Source organism: Heterodontus francisci, chromosome 30 (assembly GCF_036365525.1).
Source record: "Heterodontus francisci isolate sHetFra1 chromosome 30, sHetFra1.hap1, whole genome shotgun sequence".
NCBI lineage: Eukaryota > Metazoa > Chordata > Chondrichthyes > Heterodontiformes > Heterodontidae > Heterodontus > Heterodontus francisci.
Window position 1 is genome coordinate 28,269,296 of NC_090400.1, and position 23,011 is coordinate 28,292,306.

At 41.1% G+C, this 23,011-nt stretch overlaps 1 protein-coding gene across 1 annotated transcript in view; it reads left to right on the forward strand.

The window, feature by feature from the left end:
• The first annotated feature begins 6,813 nt into the window (after positions 1-6,813).
• nf2b (NF2, moesin-ezrin-radixin like (MERLIN) tumor suppressor b) overlaps positions 6,814-23,011 on the forward strand; it is an 89,769-nt gene continuing 73,571 nt past the window's right edge. The window contains exons 1-5 of the mRNA XM_068009885.1: positions 6,814-6,912; positions 7,570-7,686; positions 11,020-11,145; positions 14,295-14,417; positions 18,132-18,215. Coding sequence (XP_067865986.1) covers positions 6,814-6,912; positions 7,570-7,686; positions 11,020-11,145; positions 14,295-14,417; positions 18,132-18,215 — 549 coding nt within the window. The remainder of the gene's footprint in view (positions 6,913-7,569; positions 7,687-11,019; positions 11,146-14,294; positions 14,418-18,131; positions 18,216-23,011) is intronic.

Here is a 23,011-nt window from a genome sequence, read left to right on the forward strand (position 1 = left end):
TTGTACATGAATCATAAAAAATTAGTTTGCAGGTACATCAAGTAATTAGGAAGGCAAATGGAATTTTGACATTTATTGCATGGGGATGGAGTATAAAAGTAGGGAAGTCTTGCCACAACTGTACAGGGCATTGGTGAGACTGCGCCTAGAGTACTGTGTACAGTTTTGGTCTCCATACTTAAGGAGGAAGCAGTTCAGAGAAGGTTGACTAGGCTGATTCCTGGGATGAAGGGGTTGTCTTATGAGGAAAAGTTGAGCAGATTGGACCTATACTCATTGGAGTTTAGCAGAATATTAAAACATATAATATTTTGTGGGGGCTTGCTGAGAGGATGTTTCCCCTCATGGAGGAATCTAGAACTTCTTCTTCTTCTTTGGCCTCCTTGTCTCGAGAGACAATGGGTAAGCGCCTGGAGGTGGTCAGTGGTTTGTGAAGCAGTGCCTAGAGTGGCTATAAAGGCCAATTCTAGAGTGACAGACTCTTCCACAGATGCTGCAGATAAAATTGGTTGTTGGGGCTGTTACACAGTTGGCTCTCTACTTGTGCTTCTGTCTTTTAACTGCCAACAGCTAAGTCTCTTCGACTCGCCACTCTTTAGCCCCGTCTTTATGGCTGCCCGCCAGCTCTGGCGATCACTGGCAACTGACTCCCACGACTTGTGATCAATGTCACAGGACTTCATGCCACGTTTGCAGACGTCTTTAAAGCGGAGACATGGATGGCCAGTGGGTCTGATACCAGTGATGAGCTCGCTGTACAATGCGCCCTTGGGGATCCTACCATCTTCCATGCGGCTCACATGGCCAAGCCATCTCAAGCGCCATTGGCTCAGTAGGGTGTATATGCTGGGGATGTTGGCCGCCTCGAGAACTTCTGCATTGGAGATACGGTCTTGCCACCTGATGCCAAGGATTCTCCGGAGGCAGCGAAGACGGAATGAGTTAAGACGTCGCTCTTGGCTGACATACGTGGACCAGGCCTCGCTGCCGCAAAACAAAGTACTGAGGACACAGGCTTGATACACTCGGACTTTTGTGTCCGTGTCAGTGTGCCATTTTCCCACATCCTCTTGGCCAGTCTGGACATAGCAATGGAAGCCTTTCCCATGCGCTTGTTGATTTCTGCATCGAGAGACAGGTTACTGGTGATGGTTGAGCCTAGGTAGGTGAACTCTTGAACCACTTCCAGAGCGTGGTCGCCGATATTGATGGATGGAGCATTTCTGACGTCCTGCCCCATGATGTTCGTTTTCTTGAGGCTGATGGTCATCCTAGCTTCTCAGCAAGACAAGTGAAAAAGAAGGAAGAACTTGCATTTGTATAGCTCATCATGATGTTCCAAAATGCTTTAGAATCAGTGGATTATTTTTTAACTGCAGACCCTGTTGTGGAGGCAAATGCAGCAGCTAGTTTGTGCATGGTAATATCCTTCAAATAGAAAATGATTGAATGACAATAATGTTTCTCTTTTTGGTGGTATTGATCCAGGAGGAATGTTGATTCGGACACAAGGAAAAGTCCCTGCTCTTTAAATCACATAGTGGAATCTTTGCATCCGCCTTACCAGGCAGATGGAGCCTCAGTTTAGCTTCTCACTCAAAAATCAGAATTTCCAACAATGTAAGCCTTTCGCACCAGATTGTGCTCAAGTCCCAGTAAGGGGCTTGAACCCACAACCTTCTGAACTAAACTGACATTTAGGCTTCTTCCTGGGGTACAGGATGTTGAGTAATATTGAGCCTTAGCATGATGGTACTAGAATCAGACAACTGCTGCTTTATATCATCCAGGAGATTGTGAAAGAACTGCCCAACATGAATGCCCCTTAATTTTTGATTTGTTCATTCTGAGAGCTATCAAGCTGAACTCTGTTAGTTTTCAAACTGCCTCAAGCTTCAAGGCCAGTAGCAAGTTTTTTATTTAAATGTTGAAAAAGTTGACAATTTCTTTCATTTGTTTCAGTTTCCTTCAGAAAAATGTTGAAATGGAACAAATATCATTCACAGCCCATCTAGCACATCCTGTCTTTTTGACCCACCTGATGTAATCCACTCAGATCAGTTTAGTCTGTCTGGTTTTGGTGCACTTTTCATGTTCTTTGGTTTAAAATATTTCAAATAACCTAAATAAAAAAGCAGAAATAATCCTTTACAGGTTATTGTGAACACTACTGCAAAGAGGGTCCAGAAAGCCATCTAGGTTTGAATTGAAATGTGCTAGGTCCACACACACTAACCAGGAACACCGCTGAATTGGGATACAACTTGAGCACAATAAGAGCAATCGCCCACCACTGATGGTACAACCTGCTACTTCTTTACTAAATATCATGGCCCCAAATTTACTCCATTTACACAAATTTTAGGGCTGAAATTTGTAGCAATTTATAATTGAAATATAAAAATAAGGGCAGAATATATAACTTTAAAATGAGGACTTATATCTGCACCTCGGTCCAATTATCCACTGCACTCTAACCCTGCTTCATCTTGATATTTGTCTCTCTCCATGTCCATGGCCACAGACAGTCAACTAGTAGTCTTCTAACTATGGTCTACCAATGATATGTAGAGGTTTGTACTCTGTGTCATTACTTATAAAATGTAAGATCCCTTTTCTTCATATAACAGACTTATCAACTTTCCTCCCTTTTCTAAAGATTCGTATGTCTAAACATCTCTGCTCTTTTACTGCTTTTGAGTATCAGCTATGCCTCAGTTGGTATCATTCTCGCCTCTGAGTCACAAGGTTCAAGTCCCACTCCAGGGCTTGAGTGCAAAAATCTACGCTGACACTCCAGTGCCGTACTGAGGGAGTGCTGCACTGTAGGAGATGCTGTCTTTCGGATGACGAACATAGGAAATAGGAGCAGGAGTAGGCCATTCGGCCTGTCGAGCCTGCTCCACCATTCAAATAGATCATGGCTGATCATCTATCTCTATGCTATTTTTCCCCACTCTGCCCATGTCCCTTGATGTCATTAGTATGCAAACATCTATTGATTTCTGTCTTGAACATGCTCAATGATTGAGCTTTCACAGCTCTCTGGAGTAGAGAATTCCAAAGATTCAACACCCTCTGAGTAAAGAAATTCCTTCTCATCTCAGTCTTAAATGGCCTGCCCTTTATTCCGAGACTGTGTCCCCTGGTTCTCGATTCACCATCCACAGGAAACATCCTATCCACATCTACCCTGTCACGCCCTGTAAGAATTTTGTAAGTTTCAATGAGATCACCTCTCATTCTTCAAAACTCTAGAGAACACAGGCCCAGTTTCTGCAATCTCTCCTCATGTCAATCCTACCATCCCTGTGATTAGTCTGGTGAACCTCTGCTGCACTCCCTCTATGGCAAGTATATCCTTCCTTAATAATGAGACCAAAACTGTGCACAATACTCCAGGTGCGGTCTCACCAAGGCCTTACATAATTGCAGGAAGATATCTTTACTCCTGTACTCAAATCCCCTTGCAATGAAGACCAACATGCAATTTGCCTTCCTAGTTGCTGCACTTGCATGCTAGCTTTTAGTGACTCATGAACAAGGACATCCACACCTACCCTGTCAATACTTTACAACCTCTCACCATTTAAGAAATACTCTTTCTGTTTTTTCTACCAAAGTGAATCACTTCACACTTATTCACATTATATTCCATCTGCCATATTCTTGCCCATTCACTTAGCCTGTCCAAGTCTCCTTGAATCCTCCTTTTCCTTTCATGAATCCATGTTGACTCTGTCCAATCATATATTATTTGCCAAGTGTCCAGTTCAGTATCATATCCCTTATAATAGATTCAAACACTTTCCCTACTAACGTTAAGCTAACATGTCTGTAATTCTCTGTTTTCTCTCTTGCTCCCTTCTTAAATAGTGGGGTTACATTTGCTACTTTCCAGTCTGCAAGAACCCTTCAAGAATCTATAGAATTTTGAAAGATAACCACCAATGCATCCACTATCTCTATAGCCACTTCCTTCAATACGCTGGGATGTAGCTCATCTGGTCCAGGGGATTTATCAACTTTCAATCCAATTAATTTTTTGAGTACTACCTCTTTATTGATACTAATTTCTCTCAGTTCCTCATTTTTACAAGTCCTTTGGGTCCATAGTATTTCTGGGACATTTTCTGTATCTTCCTCTGTGAAGATGGACACAAAGTAATTGTTTCGTCTCTCCGCGATTTCCCCATTCTCCACCACAAATTCTCCTGTCTCTGCCTGTAATGTACTGACATTCGTCCTTGCTAATCTTTTCCTTTACATATACCTAAAGAAGCTTTTATCGTCCGTCTTTATAATTCTAGCCAACTTGCATTTCCCTTTCAGTTTCTAAGTCCTCCTTTGCTGGATTCTAAATTTTTCCCAATCCTCAGGCTTCCCACTTTTTCTGGCGACTTTATAAAGCCACTTCCTTTGATTTAATGCAATCTTTAACGTCTGTTGTTAGCCAAGGTTGATTCACCTTTCCTCTTGGGTTTTTCTGTCTCAAAGGAATGTATATTTGTTGCAAACCGTGTAATACTTTAAAAACTAGCCATTGCCTGTCTACCATCAAATCTTTTAATGTATTTTCCCAATCCACCATAGCCAACTTGCCTCTCATACCTTCATAGTTTCAGATTTAAGACCCTACTTTCAGAATGAACTATATCTGATCTGATCCCTAGCTCGCTCCTCAACATATTGCTCCAGAAATCCATCTTGTACACACTCCAGGAATCTATCTCCCACAGCATTAGTACTAATTAGGTTTACCCAGTCTATATGCAAATTGAAGATGCCCATTATTCCTATATTGTCCATGCTACATTCTTAATTTATACAGTGTCCAACATTACCACTGCTGTTTGGATGTTAAACCAAGGCCCCATCTGCCTGATTGGGTGGATGTAAAAGATCCCATGGCACTATTTCGGAGAAGAGCAAGGGCGTTATCTCAGGTGTCCTGGCCAATATTTATCCCTTAATCAATATCACAAAAAACTGATTATCTAGTCATTAGGGAGTTTGCTTTGTGCAAATTGACTGTTGCGTTTCCTGCATTATAACAGGGACGACACTTCAAAAGTACTTCATTGGCTGTAAAGCACTTTGAATAGTCCAGTGGTCATGACAAGTGCTATATAAATACAAGTATTTCTTTTTATTTTAAAGTTTTATCTTTTCATTCTTCTCAAAATGTAACTTCCATTAAATTTCAACAGACATCAATCTGCCCAATTTGTTAACGTGTTTGTTATCCTAAATTCATTTGCATTCCACTCCACCATTATTCATACTCTAAGGAACTACTGTAAGTTTATTGATGCAAGATTTCTTTCCTATGGACCCATTGTGACTCCTTCTTGCTATATCACTTCTGTTGTTTTAGTATCCTTTTTTTCAGCATGTCAGCCTTGGCTCGGTGGTAGCACGCCCTTGGGGTTAAAAGGCAGTGGGTTCAAGTTCCACTCCTGAAATTAAGCTAATAATCTTGGCTTATAGTTTTGCAGTACTGAGGGAGTGGTATCCTATCAGGGGTGCTGCCTTTTGAATGTGCTGTTAAACCAAGGCTCCGTCTGCCCTCCCAGGTCAGGTGGGCGCAAATGATCCATGGCAATCTTGAAGAAGAGCATAGGAGTTCTCCTAATGCCTTGGCTAGCATTTATCCCTCAACCAAAATGACCAAAAACACATCACAAGGTCTAGTTTCTCAATACTTTGAAGTTTGCTGCTGTGTTTCCCTTCATTACAATAGTGACTGTGCCACAAAGTATTACTTGGCTGTGAAATGCTTTCAGACTCGAGGGATTGCATGATAGGTACCCTATAAATGCAAGCTTTTTCTTTGTCTTTGAATACTTTACTCATAACACATGTTCAGCTGATTAACATATCTAAGATCATCTTTAAGCCCTGGTTTCAAGGTTGGTGTTGTATTAGCTCTTTATCTTGGTCCACTTGCTACCCATAGCTTTATATGTTTGGAATTCGTTTTTGCCCTTGTTACCAATGTTGGTCTTTCCATCTGTTGCCCTTCTTTCTTAGTGGCCTGTATCTCTCTTGTGCTCTGTGTAATAGTGTTATTAAATATGAACTATTTTTCTTTATGCTTATTCTCGCTGCTATCCAGTGCAGTTTTCTGAGCTCATTCTTCATCCACTCAAAATCTGCATCCTTTGTGTAGAATTCCCTGGATTTTCTGCAGGGTTCTTCCAGTTTCCTACCATAACTTCAGATCAGCGGAAGCCCAGGAGAAAATGGCAGAAATAGCATCAAGAATCTGCTCACTGTCACACAATAAATCACTGACCCCTCCTAGCCTCTGTTTCAGTTCAAATTATACAGTAAACACAATATTGTATCTTAATTCACAGCACAAAAGCAGGCCATTTGGCCAAACTGCTCTGGTTTGTACCTGAAGCTCCTCTCACTGTACTTCATTGAACTGTTTCTGCATAACTTGAAATGAAACTGTCTATACTGCTAATATATCTGTTGTAGCTTATAACTAACAAGTGTGGACTGTAAAACCATTGTTTATTACTACAGATTCTTATCAGAGCAGACAGCACAAGTCTGCGGTAACAGCTTACATGTTGCATGTTCATTCTTGCAGTACCCTTTTTTCTTTTGGTCATTTTGCGTATCTGGTTTATGACCTCTGCTAACGGGAAATCTACACTTGTAGAATTTCCATTTACCTGATCGGGATGGCATACTCTGTTATAGGGAAATGCCCAGTTTACCAGTTTAGGCATAGGTTGTAGAATTGAGACTTGGGGACCAGTAAGCGTACATGGGCACCCTGCAGGATTTGTTCGGTAAATGTGCAATGACGAGTTGAAACAGAAGTGGACGCTCATGTACCTCCTGGTGGTTAGCTACAGAGCAGCATTAGCAAAAGACGCGAAGAGAGATGCCACTGTACATAAATATGCATTAGGGAGGTAGCTTGTCTTGTCAGAAAAGTCTAGAGGATTTTGTGGTACTGTAAAGTGCCTCGAGGCGGCCAACATCCCCAGCATATACACCCTACTGAGCCAGCGGCGCTTGAGATGGCTTAGCCATGTGAGCCGCATGGAAGATGGCAGGATCCCAAAGGACGCATCGTACATCGTGGTATCAGACCCACTGCCGTCTATGCCTCCGTTTTAAAGACTTTTGCAAACGCGACATGAAGTCCTGTGACATTGACCACAAGTCGTGGGAGTCAGTTGCCAGTGATCGCTAGAGCTGGCGGACAGCCATAAAGGCGTGGCTAAAGAGTGGCGAGTCGAAGACACTTAGCAGTTGGCAGGGAAAAAGACAGAAGTGCAAGGAGAGAGCCAACTGTGTAACAGCCCCGACAACTAATTTTATCTGCAGCGCCTGTGGAAGAGTCTGTCACTCTAGAATTGGCCTTTTTAGCCACTCCAGGTGCTGCTCCACAAACCACTGACCACCTCCAGGCGCTTACCCATTGTCTCTCGAGACAAGCAGGCCAAAGAAGAAGGAAGTGCCTGTATTAACTTCTGACTGTTCATATATATGCTATGATTGTGGCATCAATACTGTGCTTTTAATTGTCAGGTTTAATCGTAGGAGACGGTCAAAGGATTTAGAAGCAAAATGTCGATAATGGGCTTAAAGAAGAAACAACCTAAAACCTTCAAAGTTAAGGTTATTACTATGGATGCAGAGATGGAATTCAGCTGTGAGGTAGGAGAGTGAGTTTGTTTTAGACTTGTTAAAAAAAAAAGCTTGATTTTATATAACATCTTGTTGTGTCTTCAGGTTGTCTCAGTGCTTTGAAGTGTAGTCACTGTTGTTAAGTAGGCAGGTGTGACAACTAATTTGTGTACAGCAAGATGCTATGGCAAATGAGCTGACTAACCAATTATTCTGTTTCTGGTGATAATTATAGAAGGAATGTTGGATGTAACACTGGGAGACCTTTTGTTCTTCAAGTGGTACCTGGGAATGTTTTATGTTCAACTTGACAGACAGACAATCAGCCTCTGTTTAATGTCTCATCTGAAAATCGGCACATCTGGCAATGCAGCACTTCTCAGTACTGCATTGAATTATAGCCCCAGATTTTGTGCTCAAACCTCCGGAGTGGAGCCTGAACCAACAGTCTTCTGTTGCGGGTGAGACTGAAATGGCATGTAGTAGTTGCAAAAATAGGCTCAAATAAAGTCAGCTGAGGAAAGTCACTGATCTTCTAATATGCAGAAAGCTAAAAGGAATTATATTTGAGCAATAGTAATGAAACCTTACATATTATCAGAATGCACTAGCCCATTCCTTGTCTCAAACCTGCACTACCAATGATCTATTGCAAATTTAAATGGTCATGGGTCTGGAAGACTTGGGATATATTTTTCTTCATTCGCTAAAGTTAGGTTTAAAAAAAGGTGGATAAGTATCAAGCAGAATGGAGGAAGATATACTTTTTAATGCTGGTTTTGAACCTTGGATATGATTTTTATTCATAAGAGACTAAATGCTAGATGTGTGAAACTAAAAGAGAAAATGTTTGAAATATTCATCTTCTGGCAAAAGATTACATCCAAAGCATTAATTTTCTTGTCTCTTTACATATGTGTTGTGTAGTTCCAGTATTTTCTGGTTTTGGGGTCTGCCTACATAGCAACTGTGACTATACTTTAAAAGTAACTCATTGACTTTACTGTAAAGTACAGTGGACATTCTGAGGATGTTAATGGAACTATAAAAATGCAGTTTATTTCTTTACTTCAACTTAGTCTTTTATACTTCACGGGCGGCACAGTGGCGCAGTGGTTAGCACCGCAGCCTCCCAGCTCCAGGGACCCAGGTTCGATTCTGGGTACTGCCTGTGTGGAGCTTGCAAGTTCTCCCTGTGACCGCGTGGGTTTTCGCTGGGTACTCCGGTTTCCTCCCACAGCCAAAGACTTGCAGGTGATAGGTAAATTGGCCGTTGTAAATTGCCCCTAGTGTAGGTAGGTGATAGGGAATATGGGATTCCTGTAGGGTTAGTATAAATGGGTGGTTGTTGGTCGGCACAGACTTGGTGGGCTGAAGGGCCTGTTTCAGTGCTGTATCTCTAAATAAATAAATTTGAAATGTAGGGTGCTCACAGGCACCAGCCACCGTTGGACTTAGGGGAGAGCTCCAGGAAACAAATTGAACATTTCTATTAACTTGAACTGCAAAGTTGAACTGCAAGGGTGGCATTTTGCTAGTCACTGTGCATGCACAGTAGCCTGAAATGTTTATATTTCTGCCTATTTTTAAGTATTAATGTGTTCTTGACTGTCTGTCTCTGTCTGGTGTGGGAGTTAGCTGAGTGCCATGAAAATAATTTTGTTATTCAGTCTTTAAGATAATTTACTTGACCAGCAGATAACTGTCATATTCAGAAAATGGACATTTTTCTTAGGAGTTCAAAATTGCAAATATCTATAACATATTAAGAATTTTGCATCGTGCATGGGCGAAGCAGAAGAAGTTAAGAGAAAAAAGAGAAAGACAGATGCAGAGGAGGACAGCGAGAGAAACTAAGGAGACTGAAGAGAAAGAGAGGCAGAAGAAGAGCAACAGCAAAGCAAAACAAATGAGAGGCAGGAGAAGGAGTGACCATATTCTTCAATATGCTGTGTTCAACACCACATAGGATTGACTAGTAATACACTAAAAATCTTAGGTTAACAAGAAGTGTGCAAAAACTTTTTACCATTTATAAATTGCTAAATCCACATTTTTAGTGAAAAATCTCTATGAACTGTCATGCTATAAGTACACCCTCACTTCAATGCAGGCATTGCAGTTGTAATTACAGCATGGCACATTTACACGGACAATTTCCATAATAAATGTAGATTTAGGAATCTAGTGGAAATACAAAAATAATTACAAATCACAGGTGTTTCTTACCTATTATATTAAATGGTCAGACTGTCCCATTTGTTTGTGAATTATTTTAAGATAGACACCAAGAAATATACAACTTCAGATGATTAAATTGATTTGCATCTTTTCCACTTGTATCTGTAACTGTACACAATAATGTTTCTGCTTATACATGTTTAAATTCAGGACTGTTATTCCAAACATTCTTCCAAAATAAAATAATGGTATGATTCTTTCAGAATATATGTTCATTTCCTTCTGGTTACTTTTGACTTTTCTTTTGGATAATCTTAAATAAGAGCTGCCCTACAATACTGTGCCAAAAGTCAGTTTGAACCAACTTTACCACATCTCTATGTCCATAGAAGCTTCGTACAATGATCTGAAGTCCATTCGCCTTTTTTGAATTGCTCCAAAAGTGCTACATTTTTGGGAAAGCTTCTGTATTTATATGTAAATGTATCTTTTTCTAGCAAAATTCAGCCAGTTACTATACTGTTAGCCCTTCCCATCGCCCAAGTTTTTTCCTTTTCTCCCCTTCATTCTTGGAGGCAAGGTGATTCATATTGAAATATGGTTTCACAGTGCTGGCAGCTCTTAGTAATTTGTTAATGATTCCTGATGGTGATTGTCGAGGCATTTCAACAGTGTGTGTCATCAGGACCAAGACTGATCTTGTCCTTATCAGTCACCCAAACATTACACTTTCCTGGAGGGAAATTGGTTACTGTCGATTACAATTGGTTACTGGATAGTGGGCACCTTGATTTGTTACTGAATAGTGGTATCAGTGCTTGGTTATTGGTTATTGGGTACCGTGGATAGGTTCCCCTACCCCCCCCCCCCCCAAACACCATTTTCTTTCATACCCAGGGACACTGTGGCTGTTGTGCTTTTACCGATGCTTTGGGTGAGATCAACTAAGTTAATTTGGAAGACGGATTAAACAGAGGACCTTCATGATTGATAAAGTCCAGATCCACACTGGTTATAGTACCATTGTCCACTGAGCTATTGGGGGTGCCTCAACCACTTAATCTTTACATAGTGTAGCCCAAGGCTAGATTGTCCAGGCTAAGAAGTGCATGTCTTATTTAGTATCAAAAATAAGATAAATGATTACAAATTAGTTATTTTTTTATGTTTCCCATTTTGTAGGTGAAATGGAAAGGGAAGGATCTATTTGACTTGGTGTGTCGAACAATTGGATTGCGCGAAACTTGGTTCTTCGGGCTACGATATATTGTAAAAGATACGTATGCATGGCTAAAAATGGAGAAAAGGGTTCGTATGAAGTTTTCATTTGGTTTAAACAATGCTATTTGCAGAAATCAAGAAAAAGGTCAAATCTGAAAATGCTTTAAGCTTAACAGTTGTAAGTTTAAATTTCTAAAACTAGAATAATGCATCATTTTTTTTTTGTCGAGGGGACCTTTATTCCTCAGGCCCCCTTTATATGTTTTTTCGATAAATAACTATTAAAAATAGGTAACTAAAACAAAACTCAAATTAAAATGCAATCTTTGGTGTCAGTGATGCACTGCAGCCCCTGCGGTGCCCACCCTTCGTAGAAGGCCTCAAGCGAACTGGTGGACACTGCATGACCCTCCTCCAGGGACTCCTGGGCACATACATAACCTTGGAAGAGGGACAGGCAATCTGGGCGGGTGGATGGACCCCCCGAAGGCCTGCTGCCTGGACCTGTGAATCGCCACCTTGGCCAAGCCCACGAGCAGTCTGATGAGATCCTCCTCCCAGCCCACCCTCCTCCACACTGGGTACCCAAAGATCAGGAGTATGGGGCTGAAGTGCAGCCAGAACTTGAGGAGCAGCTCCCTTAAATACTCAAAGAGGGGCTGCAAACTCTCACACTCCATCTAAACATGGAACACGGATTTGTTCAGGCCGCAGAGCTTACAGGCAGCCTGTGAGTCTGTGAACCTACTTTAAAGTCTATTGCATGGGACTGCCCTGTGCAGCACTCTCCACCCCAGGTCCCCGATGTTAAGGGGGAGGACTCCTGTGTAGGCTGCTCAGGTTGTGTGGAAAAGGCTCCCAAGGAGGGTTTTGGGGCCTGGGTCTGATGAGCAGTTCTGGCAGAACAGGGGTCAGCTCGGTTGGGAGCGCTCCACACTCCCGAGCCCCCTCGACACCCACAGTGAGGGGCATCCTGGAGGCTTCGGCTACTCCTCCACCTGTTGGTCTGTCCCCAGATCCAGCGAGTTGCACAGATTTTTGGTGTTTAATATTGATTTAAGAAGAAACTTTTGTTTTACAATGGGTTGAATTCAGAGATTTTTTTATACAGATGAATAGAAATATTAATCACTGTATAATCTTGAAATGTTTTGTGGAGAAAAACGGCTGTGTTTTTAAAAGCTTCAGAACAGTTGATAGCTTTGGACAGTGCCAGAAAAAGTGACGAATGTGTGGTTGATGAATATCATCTGAACAATGAGTATGTCAGAGACATGAAGGATTCCAGCTATTTTTATTGCAATATGCACAATATAGGCAGAATAACAGCTGTTGTAATCACATGCCAATATGGTGTGTAGCTTGACTACTGGTGTCCATCATGACATTAGTTAGAAACCAAATGGTAACAGTAATACAAATGATAAAGGTCAAAAATAAAACTTGGATGGGAAAGAAGTGAAACTGTAATAAAAACAGTGCAGGAAACAATCATCAGCACAGGGAGCATCTGGGGAGAGGAAGATTGGGTTAATGCATCAGGCCAATGACCTCTCATCAGAATTCAGTTGCAAGCTGCTAATCTAGCTGATTATACTTTCTGTAGTTTTAGAAAACTAGTTAAATGAATCCTTTATTTTAAAAAAGTATCACTAGTCAAAGACTTTCAAAAAGTTTTCCCGACTGAAATGGAACTGCTGCTAAATCCAATAATAATACCCAAGCCCAAGTAAAGATGCTGCTCCAGCCACACACACTACTGTCACAGATTTCACTGTCCTTCCAGTTGAACCAGTGGTGATGGAGAGGTGACTGCAGAGTAAATAAACTAAGTATTAGAGCCTTGCTGTTCTAAGACACGCTGATACTGAGACGTGCAGGCAGAAGAGTTTCAGTAAAGCAGTTGTGTTTTCCATTGGTGAGGAAAAAAAAACCATAGGGTAGATGGTTTGATGATGGGAGAAACGAAACACTACTTCCTTTAGATACGTCTGATAGGAAGATTGTCTTAATGTACACTTACCAGAGAATGGCAACCAAATGTGAGAACGAGTGTGCTCATTCACCCTTTTCCTTACCCTTCCACATGAAATGTTTTTGGCTCACCTACTTGGTTCTGTACTTCTCTGCTGGTGAACTAATTTAAATTGAAAAATAAAGTGAAACTGCATTATTAGGTGAAATGTTTGTGCTTGCTTTATTTTCAGTTTGTAGTTAGAAAAGCAGCGGATGATACAAGTTAGTTAAAACCCACTGAATAAGAGGATGTTTCGTTTTTCTGAATAATGAGAGCAGTTCGGATATTACTGGCCATTTACTGGGAGTGCGTCAGTGATTTTATTTTTTTATTTATTTAGGGATACAGCACTGAAACAGGCCCTTCGGCCCACTGAGTCTGCGCCGACCATCAACCACCCATTTTATACTAATCCTACACTAATTCCATATTCCTACCACATCCCCAGCTGTCCCTATACTTCCCTACCACCTACCTATACTAGGGGCAATTTATAATGGCCAATTTACCTATCAACCTGCAAGTCTTTGGCATGACACCTGTCTATTTCTTATAGTCAGACTAAATTACCCAAGCTTTATCTTAAATCTTGTTGATCCAGAGCTGATTGTGAAAAGACTTGTTTGGTTTAAAAAATTAATTAACTTCCTAGCACATTTAACTATAAAAGAAGTATTAGTGCCATTTCAATATTGGTGGAAGTTAATTCAGCTCCATCACAGTATTTGTTCTTCACACGAGGGTTTAACATTTAATCAGCTTTATTTTTTAATCTGAAAAGACCCAAAAAGGATGTTAAATATTTTCACTTTTCTAATGTAAATGATGTTTTCTCCTCTCTGTTAAACTCCGTCATATCACAGTGAGAGGATAGGCTGGAGACCTACTTGATAGCCATCTACTTGGATGCATTTATGAGAGGGGTCCAGAATGATTGCCTATTTCATTTTTTTGTTCCCCTTCCTGTGAGGGAATGCTTGACTGCATTTTTACATCTCCACAAGCTGACATAGTTGAGATATGGAATCCACATTCTCCCAGAGTACACTAAATTTCTGTCACTAGCTTACATCATTCAGGGTATAATGCAATAATGCTACTTCTGAAGAAGCAATTTTAATTCTTCATAGTAGTTAGACTTTGCGCTGAGTATTCATGGTAAGACTTTCTCTTTACGTGAATAAGGGAAATTTGTTTATTGTTGCATTTCTGAAAATAGGTATTGGACCAAGAGGTTCCTAAGGAGGATCCAATCACATTTCATTTCCTGGCCAAGTTTTATCCTGAGAAAGTAGAAGAGGAGCTTGTCCAGGAAATCACGCAGCACCTTTTCTTCCTACAGGTGTGTGTCCACAAAATCACATGATATGCTTTTCTCCTGCAGGTTTGTTTTAAAAAAGTTTTAACAGAAAGGGTTTGGTTGTGCTTTTGATGTATGTACTTGCAATGTTTTCACTGAGTCCTTATCAATGATATAGATGCTGTAAAGTGATGTAACCTCCAGTGTATATATATTTCTGGCACTAAAACGCCTCGAAATCTGATTGGATTTTACAATTAAACATCTGGTTGCAGGATTTGACATATTTGTATGTCCTTCGAATCTAAGAGATGCAACATATATACTGGTGAAATGTATGTAGTTTTTCCACCACTGTACCACTTAAGATAAGTTATATAAGTTTGATTTAAACAAGGAAGGGCATTAAGAATCATGAGTGGGCATGCTGACTGTGCTCTTTTAATGGGATTTAAATAGATTGTACAAGCAAGAAGCAGTCGGGCTGTGAGAGGCTAGCAGAGTGAGAAGGCAGCTGAGGGACTATAAGAGTTTGGCACTGAAGTGTATTTGACTCGAAGATGTTTTGTTTAAATTTCAGAGTGCTTTCAGGTGGATTGTTGGAAATCTATGTTATATGGAACGTTTCATGATGTGGGACTTTCTGGAAACTGAGTGACCAGGGCAGTCATGTGTGTATAGGAAGTGACTCTAGGTGGGCTCGTTGGAGCTCAACATTACTGAGCTTGAACAATTGGAGTCCAGGGAGGAGGAATTGTAGGAGGAATTGATTATCTAAAGTAAGGAGAGGGGTAAGTGTAGGTACACAGTTGTAATGGAAGGTTCAGTAGTGAGAGGAGTGGACAGTTGAATTTAGAATTGAGCATGAGTTCTCTGTGTTGTTGCCAGGTATCCAGTCAAGGGACATAAAGAACAGAGGATTAGCTGAAAATTGTTATTCATAATGGAACCAATAATTTGGAGGATAATAAGTTATGCAAAAGAGTTCCATTTTTTAGAAGGTGGATTAAGAAGCAGAACAGCAAAGCTAATCTTTGTTTTACTGCCACTGTCCCACACTGACGAATTGAGGAACAATATGATTAGGAAAGTAAATATGTGGCTATAGGCCTGGTGCAGGAGGGAAGGATTCAGATTCCTGATATTTGCTTTAGCTGTAAGCTGAGACTGGAATAAAACTGCGGCCAATATCTTCGCAAGTAAGTTAACTAGAGCTGTGGTGGAGGGTAAAGGAGAAGACTAAAATAGGTGGCTTGGAAGGGTGAACAAGTTTTAGCTTTAGGTAATAAGGTAGTAGAAATGCTAAAAATGTTTGATTTGGATCAGATAATTAAAAAGAAATATCTGAAAAAACAGAGAAAGAAAAAATTGCCTAAGCAGGATAATCCAAAGTAAAATGTCTAATAATACAAAGTGTGAGTAACAAAGTTAGGGAATTGGAGTAATTGTTTAAAATAGAAGACCATAATAGAATAGCAATAACTGAACTTAACCTAGTACCTGAATATAACACTTTCTAGAGAGACAGGGAAAGAACAGAATGCAGAAGGGTAGTGATACTAATTATATAAATATCATAACACTGAAGTTTAAGGATTTGAATGGAAAAATGGTTCAAACAGAATCCCTTTGAATTTATTTAATAAATTCGATCATACTAGTGACGTATAGTATAAACTTAACAATAGAAAGGAATTGAGGATATTTGACAAATTGAGTGCATTTTTTTGAAGAAGTGGCTGATCTGATGGACAAAGGTGAGGTAGTGTATATAGATGTTCAGAAGGGGTTCGATAAGGTCCCTCATAGGAGGTTTGTTACACAAATTCAGGTGATGGGTTAAGAGGAAATGTACCAGCATAGATACAAAGTTGGTTGGCAGACAAGAAGTAAAGAGCTAGGGTTAATGACCATTGCTTGGATTGAAAAAGGGTTGATAATGGTGTACCTCGTGGTCAGTGCTGAGTCCACTTTTGTTCTGTTAGAGGTAGAGATTTTGATTTGGACGTAGCATATGAAAGTTGCTAGTGACACAAAAGTGGAGTTTTGGCAAACAGTGAGGGAGACTGCAAAAGACTTCAAGAGGATTTAGGTTAGCAGAATAGGCAGACAGGTGGCAAAGGCAATTTACTGCATTTGTGGGTAATTTGCTCTGGGAGTAAAAACAGGAAATTGGCCAACACTTAGTGGAGAGATATAGATGTAAAAACAAGAAACGCTGGAACCACTCAGCAGGTCTGGCAGCATCTGTGAAAAGAGAAGCAGAGTTAACGTTTCGGGTCAGTGACCCTTCTTCGGAACTGACAAATATTAGAAAAGTCACAGGTTATAAGTAGGTGAGGTGGGGGTGGGGCAAGAGATAACAAAGGAGGTTGAGATTGGACCAGGCCACATAGCTGACCAAAAGGTCATGGAGCAAAGGTAAACAATATGTTAATAGTGTGTTGAAAGACAAAGCATTAGTACAGATTAGGTGTTAATACACTGAATATTGAACAGCAGCAAGTGCAAACCTGAAAAAAAACAGTGGGTATGTGGATTGGCCAACAATTAATGGAAAGTTATAGATGTGAACGGAGAGAAGGGTACTTAAAGGATTCAATTTGTAATTTCATGGAGTGAGAGTGCAGGTAAATTAAGCCATAAAGAAAGGCAATTGTGTTTTGGGTTTTATAAATAGGGCATAGCAGTCAAGAGTAGAATGATAAATTTGTACATGGTAATGGTTAGGCCACAATTAGAACACCGTGCATTTTTGGACACCCCATTGTAAAAATTACATTAAAAACGTGGAAATTGTTTAGCACACAGATACCAGAATGAGACACTGTAGTTCTGAGGTGAGACATGAGATCCTGGGAGTATTTTCACAGGAACTGGGAAGGCTCAGAGGTGACCTAATTCAGGTTTTTAAAATTATGAAGGATTTTGAACAGGGAAAGACTTTCTTATACTTGGGGAGCCAGTGGCATAGGGTCATCACTTTGCTGGTCACCTCCTTGTGTTACCCTACACTAGTGATATCAGAAGAAGCTACAGGAGAATGAATACTGTAATGGTTGGAAATAAAAACTCACAAGTAGAAGAATTATGCATGTGCATCAGTAACAGCTTAGATAGGGATTTGGTATGCTAGTGCTCACTCCATGGATGCCAGAAAGATGTGTTCAGTTTCCAATCAGGGAGGTACTAAGCTGAGGCTGTGGTGTCTCCTTTTGGGGGGTGGTGGGGGCTGGTGTGTGGGTGGAAACCGTGGTAATGAAAATAGATGCAGGGGGACGCAGTTGGCAGAGCAGCTGGCTGAAGTGATGTTGTTGTGGCTGAGAGCTGGTTGTACATCAGGCCAGGGAGAAGAAAGTAATTAAATTATAGGGGGGGAAAGGGCAAACAAAAGGCCTTGCAAGAAACCTGAAAAGTCAAGGCAGGAATGAACATCTGCTACAAGTAAACTTGCTTAATTTAAGTAACTCCAACTGAATTAAAACGACCTCTAAGCAACTTAATAATGTTTCAATGTTAGATGTTCGTGTGTGCCGTTAAATATGTCATGATGGGTTTTTCCAATTGACTTTTACAAACTGAGCTATAATATGGAAGTGTATATTGGGTTTAAGTGACAACTCACACTTGATTTCTTCTTCCAGTATAATTTATGAACAATTTTTGTTCTCATTCTTTTGGCTGACTCATATAACTAAAAATACTTGAATTATAGATTCTTAATTTGGAACTAAATTAATGTTTTCCTTCTTATAGGTTAAGAAGCAGATTTTGGATGAGGAGATTTACTGTTCCCCCGAGGCTTCAGTGTTGTTGGCATCCTATGCTGTTCAAGCTAAGGTTTGTGCAAGACAATCAATTTGGAAACCTCCACTTTGGAATTTGAAAGTGTAATATGAAAATGTAAAATTTACACCAGCCATCATACTGCTTTTGCTTTTCCTGAAAGGATAGAAATGGCATTTTTCTATATCATTTATTTGATAGAAGTGTGCACACTTGCAGGACATGGTTTTCTACTGAATAAATATTATAATGCATACTTCGCAATACTTGTTGGTAAGTGCAGTGAGCATCACGTCATTCCATACATCAAAGAATGGGGTACTGTATGACTGAGCCATGTCATTCCTGGTCAGAGTCTTTTGAAAAACAGCTGTAGTTTTTCTATATTAATGGTGCTAATTAAATAATGTGCTGAAGTTTCCTACAGAAAGGCCACATCTGTACAATCTTAAGTTAGTATTTTTTCCCTTTTAATTGGGCGATTAGGGATACTATTTTGATGCTGGTTATCCAGGGGATTTTTAGACTTATCATGGTGACCTATTTTGGCAGAGGTCCATGGAATAGGCTGAAGTTCCAGGGCCAGGCACCTAGGACATGGCCAGAGGCTTTTTTTGAGAGGGGTTGGATGGGGTGGGTGGGGGGTTGGTGCGGGCATGGTGGCATTGTCCTTGGTTGCAACCCAGAGCTCAAAGGCTTAATTTCTTGTTGCTATCACTCCCTTCTATTCTGCATATTTTCAGGTATTCTCTGTGAGTGCATGTAGATGTTTATTGATCCCATTGTACATGCTTAAGTCCTCTCCCATCTCCCCTTACCCAGACCTCTCTGGCACATAAGTTCTTTCTTTCCTTCTCACACAGGACCACCTTCTGGGTGTGCATTCCCATCTTGAGCATGGAAAGCAGGGAATTACCCAAGATTCTTTTCTATCTCTCCTGCCTACTTTTGTTCTGATTGGTGGCTAAGACGGGGCTAAATGATTCCACAACCAACGAATCGGATTAAGCTCTGCAGTCCTGCCACATCCAGTCGTGAATGGTGTGGACAATTAAACAACTAGCAGGAGGAGGAGGCTCCACAAATGTCCCCATGCTCAACGATGGGAGAGCCCAGCACCTAAGTGAAAAAGACAAGGCTGAAGCATTTGCATCCATCTTCAGCCAGAAGCGCCGAGTGGATGATCCATCTCGGCCTCCTCCTGAGGTCCCCAGCACACATGATATCAAGAAACGGCTGAAGGCACTGGATACTACAAAAGCTGTGGGCCCTGACAACATTCCGGCAATAGTACTGAAGACTTGTGCTCCAGAACTAGCTGCTCCCCTGGCCAAGCTGCTCCAGTACAGCTACTATACTGGCATCTACCCGGCAATGTGGAAAATTGCCCAAGTATGTCCTGTGCACAAAAAGCAGGACAAATCCAACTTGGCCAGTAACCGTCCTATCAGTCTACTCTCAATCATCAGAAAAGTGATGGAAGGGGTCGTCGACAGTGCTGTCAAGCGGCACTTGCTCAGCAATAACCTGCTCACTGATGCTCTATATTGTTCCCGTTCCTTCACTATCGCTGGGCCAAAATCCTGGAACTCCCTTCCTAACAGCACTGTGGGTGTACTTACACCCCAGGGACTGCAACGGTTCAAGAAGGCTGCTTATCACCACCACTTCAAGGGCAAATAGGGATGGGCAATAAATGCTGGCCTAGCCAGCAATACCCACATCCCATGAACAAATAAAAAAAAATACACTGAATTTTCAAGGTAGCTAATGGAAATTATGGTTTCAGATGCGGCTGGAACTTGGAGTTGCAGGCTGAGTCCAGGAGCATAGGTGGTTCTGCTGGAGTGGTTCTGTTGTCCTGGTGGAGAATTGTGGTCTATCACAGGAACATTGCTGCCAGCTTTGCTTGGGTTCCTGTCTCTACCGTTGTCAGCAATTTGGGGGAGGCAGGGAGGTTTCCAACACAATTTTCAGATCTTCAGGTATAGTGTTCTGTATTTTACGCTCTTCCTCAGTAGAGTTGTTTTGATGCCACCAAAGGCTATGTGTGAGTTGTGTTGTGGATATTGTGAGCATGTTTATTTTCTGATCTTGATGGGCAGGTTTGCGTAGCTGGGCAGGTAGATCGCCTTCGGACTGTTCTCCGTGTCCTCTGGGAATAGCATCATTCTTTAGAAGGGTGGCAATCAAGTGACATAGGTTGCACAGTACTTTTAGCAGAAGACAATTTATCAACCTTTGACCTTATCCTGTTGTGTTCACATTTTTGCATTTGATGGGATATCACTGGAAATTTCAGTTTGTGGTTGATGGTCTTGCAAGGGGAGGACAGAGAGCTGTAATGGTTGTTGTGAGTGCAGGTGAGGGGAACAGCTTGAGTCGGAGAGCTAATGCTTGGCTCGCTTTGGCCAGATTGGGAGGACAGGGGTTAATTGTTCCTTCAGAGAACAGAGGATTGTGTCTGGAGATAGAAGCGTTGATTCCCATGATGAGCTCTCCTGTTGCCACAAAGGACCTGGTCATTTATGTTCATTTGACTTTTTGACATTTCTATCGGGGGAATCAGCTAAGATAACACATGCTGCTCCTTCTGGCTAGATTTAATAAAAAGTTAGTGTTTTCCTACTTGGGAATCCTGAGTGGGTGTCTGGGCAGCATTTTCTTATTTTGAGCTGGGCAGGATATGATACCTGGTTTTCCATCCAAGTGCTGCAGTGGGAGGAGAGTGGGGGACAAAGACTCGACTTCTAGTTGTAGATCTTGTTAAGCCTTTAGCACCCATTTTCTTCAGGTGGTGGACATGTTTGTTCCATGCTCTTGGTGTAGATTATGAAGAAAAGACTGGTAACAGGAAAGAGTCCTCTTAAGCTGCAGCATTCGATCAGGGGTATGAAACCAGACTTATCTTCCGCTCCGTCCATAATCCAGGGTACAGTGACCAATTGTAGAATCTTGATAAAAATGTGAGCAAGTGGTCAAATTAATGATTACGAAATGAAGTCATCGGGACTCTCATGCTTTCTAATGATAATGTATTGCATAATCAATCAGATTTCCTGGATGACTCAGTTACTCAGTGCAATATGTTGCTGAATTAAATAGACCAGAAGGGCCCAGGTTCAATTCTTGATTAGTGTTGAATTAACTGAATGTCAATGGAACTGTTAGAATTGGTCCGAGTGTTCTAGACTGCGAAAGTGGACATAACATAGGTTCCCATTGCTGATTTCAATTCAGTTAACCCTTCTAGAAGGTGCATGTTTGAAAATCAAATGAAGGCACGATTGAGTTCAGCTGTTGGGGTGGAATACTCTGCTAAGTCTCACTGTTGGGGCTAAGAACATAAGAAATAAGAGCAGGAGTAGGTCATGCAACCATCGAGTCTACTCTGCCATTCAGTAAGATTATGACTGAACTTCAACATCAACTTCAATTTCCCAATCTCTCCACATATCCCTTGATTCCCTTAATGCCCCAAAATCTGTCGCTCTTACCCTTGAATATATTCATCAACTAAGCATCCACTGCCCTCTCGGGTAGAGAATTCCAAAGATTCACAACCCTCTGAGTGAAGACATTTCTCCTCATCTCAGTCCTAAATCCTTATCCTGAGACTATGCTCCCTATTTCTAGACTCTCTAGTTGGGGGACCCTGTCAAGCCCCTTAAGAATTGTTACATGTTTTAATGAAATCACCTCTCATTCTTCTAAACTCTAGGGAATATGGCCTTAGTCTACTCAATGTCTCTTAATAGGACAGCTCTTTCATCCCAGGAATCAATCTAGTGAACCTTTGTTGCACCCTGTCCAATACAAGAATATCCTTCCTTGGGTAAGGAGACCAAAACTGTGTACAGTACTCCAGATGTGGTCTCACCAAAGCCCTTTATAATTGCAGCAAGACTTCAACCCACTTGTAATTTGTATTAAAGTGTCAGGCAAGCCCCCCACCTGCCAAGAATGAGGAAAATTAATTTTGCCACATTAACATTGATTTTAAACTGCTGATGGTGAAAAAAGAGCTTGCTTTAAAAAACAATTGGAGACTTTGGCTGGAGAGAGACATTAGCATATCAACAGACAAGTACTTCAAAGGACAAAGGAGCTATTCCCAGCTCCAATTTAATCCACAATGGACTTTTGATTACCAGATGTTGAAGCATTCCAGGTTAACTACTAAGATGGCCGAATACACAAACAGATGTGGTCGGTCCAGTTTGGTCACATGACTGACTGTCGGAGTTTTTTTCAATTTGAGCTTCCAACAAGGCATTTGAAATCAGAAAGCTGTTTTCTCCTGGACTGAGAACACCTCTCTCCTGCCTGTTCTCATCTCGCTCTCAACAGCTTCAGAAACCATTGAAGACATGTGAACTCCAAGAGAGAAAAGTCTCCTACAGTGAACATGGTTTGAGAAGAATACTGGGCCCCAACGAAAAGTAAGAGCTGCCTACAGTCAAGGACTCTATGGCGAGCTGGAAACACAGAAACAGTAACAAGAAACCCCCTTTTAGAGACTGCCTCAAACCTCTCCATTTTATTTTCTCTTTCCTGCCCCTGTTTGCAGGTGTGTGTCGCGTGTGCATGCTAGCATGGGCGCATCGTATATTCATAGGCATTAACCGTATTAGAGTTTAAAGTTTAATAAATTTCACTTTTCTTTAAACCTAAAGAAAACCTGGTGTGCTCGTTTCTTTGCCTTATAGTTGGAAAGCTGTGAACAAGGATTCACAAAGGGGGAGCTCAAAACACTGTGTTTTGAGTTAATTAAACCCTGTTGCAATAAGACCAGGTGAAGACAGCAAAAGACCCCTAGACACCTTTCTCACCTGGTCATAACATAAAGG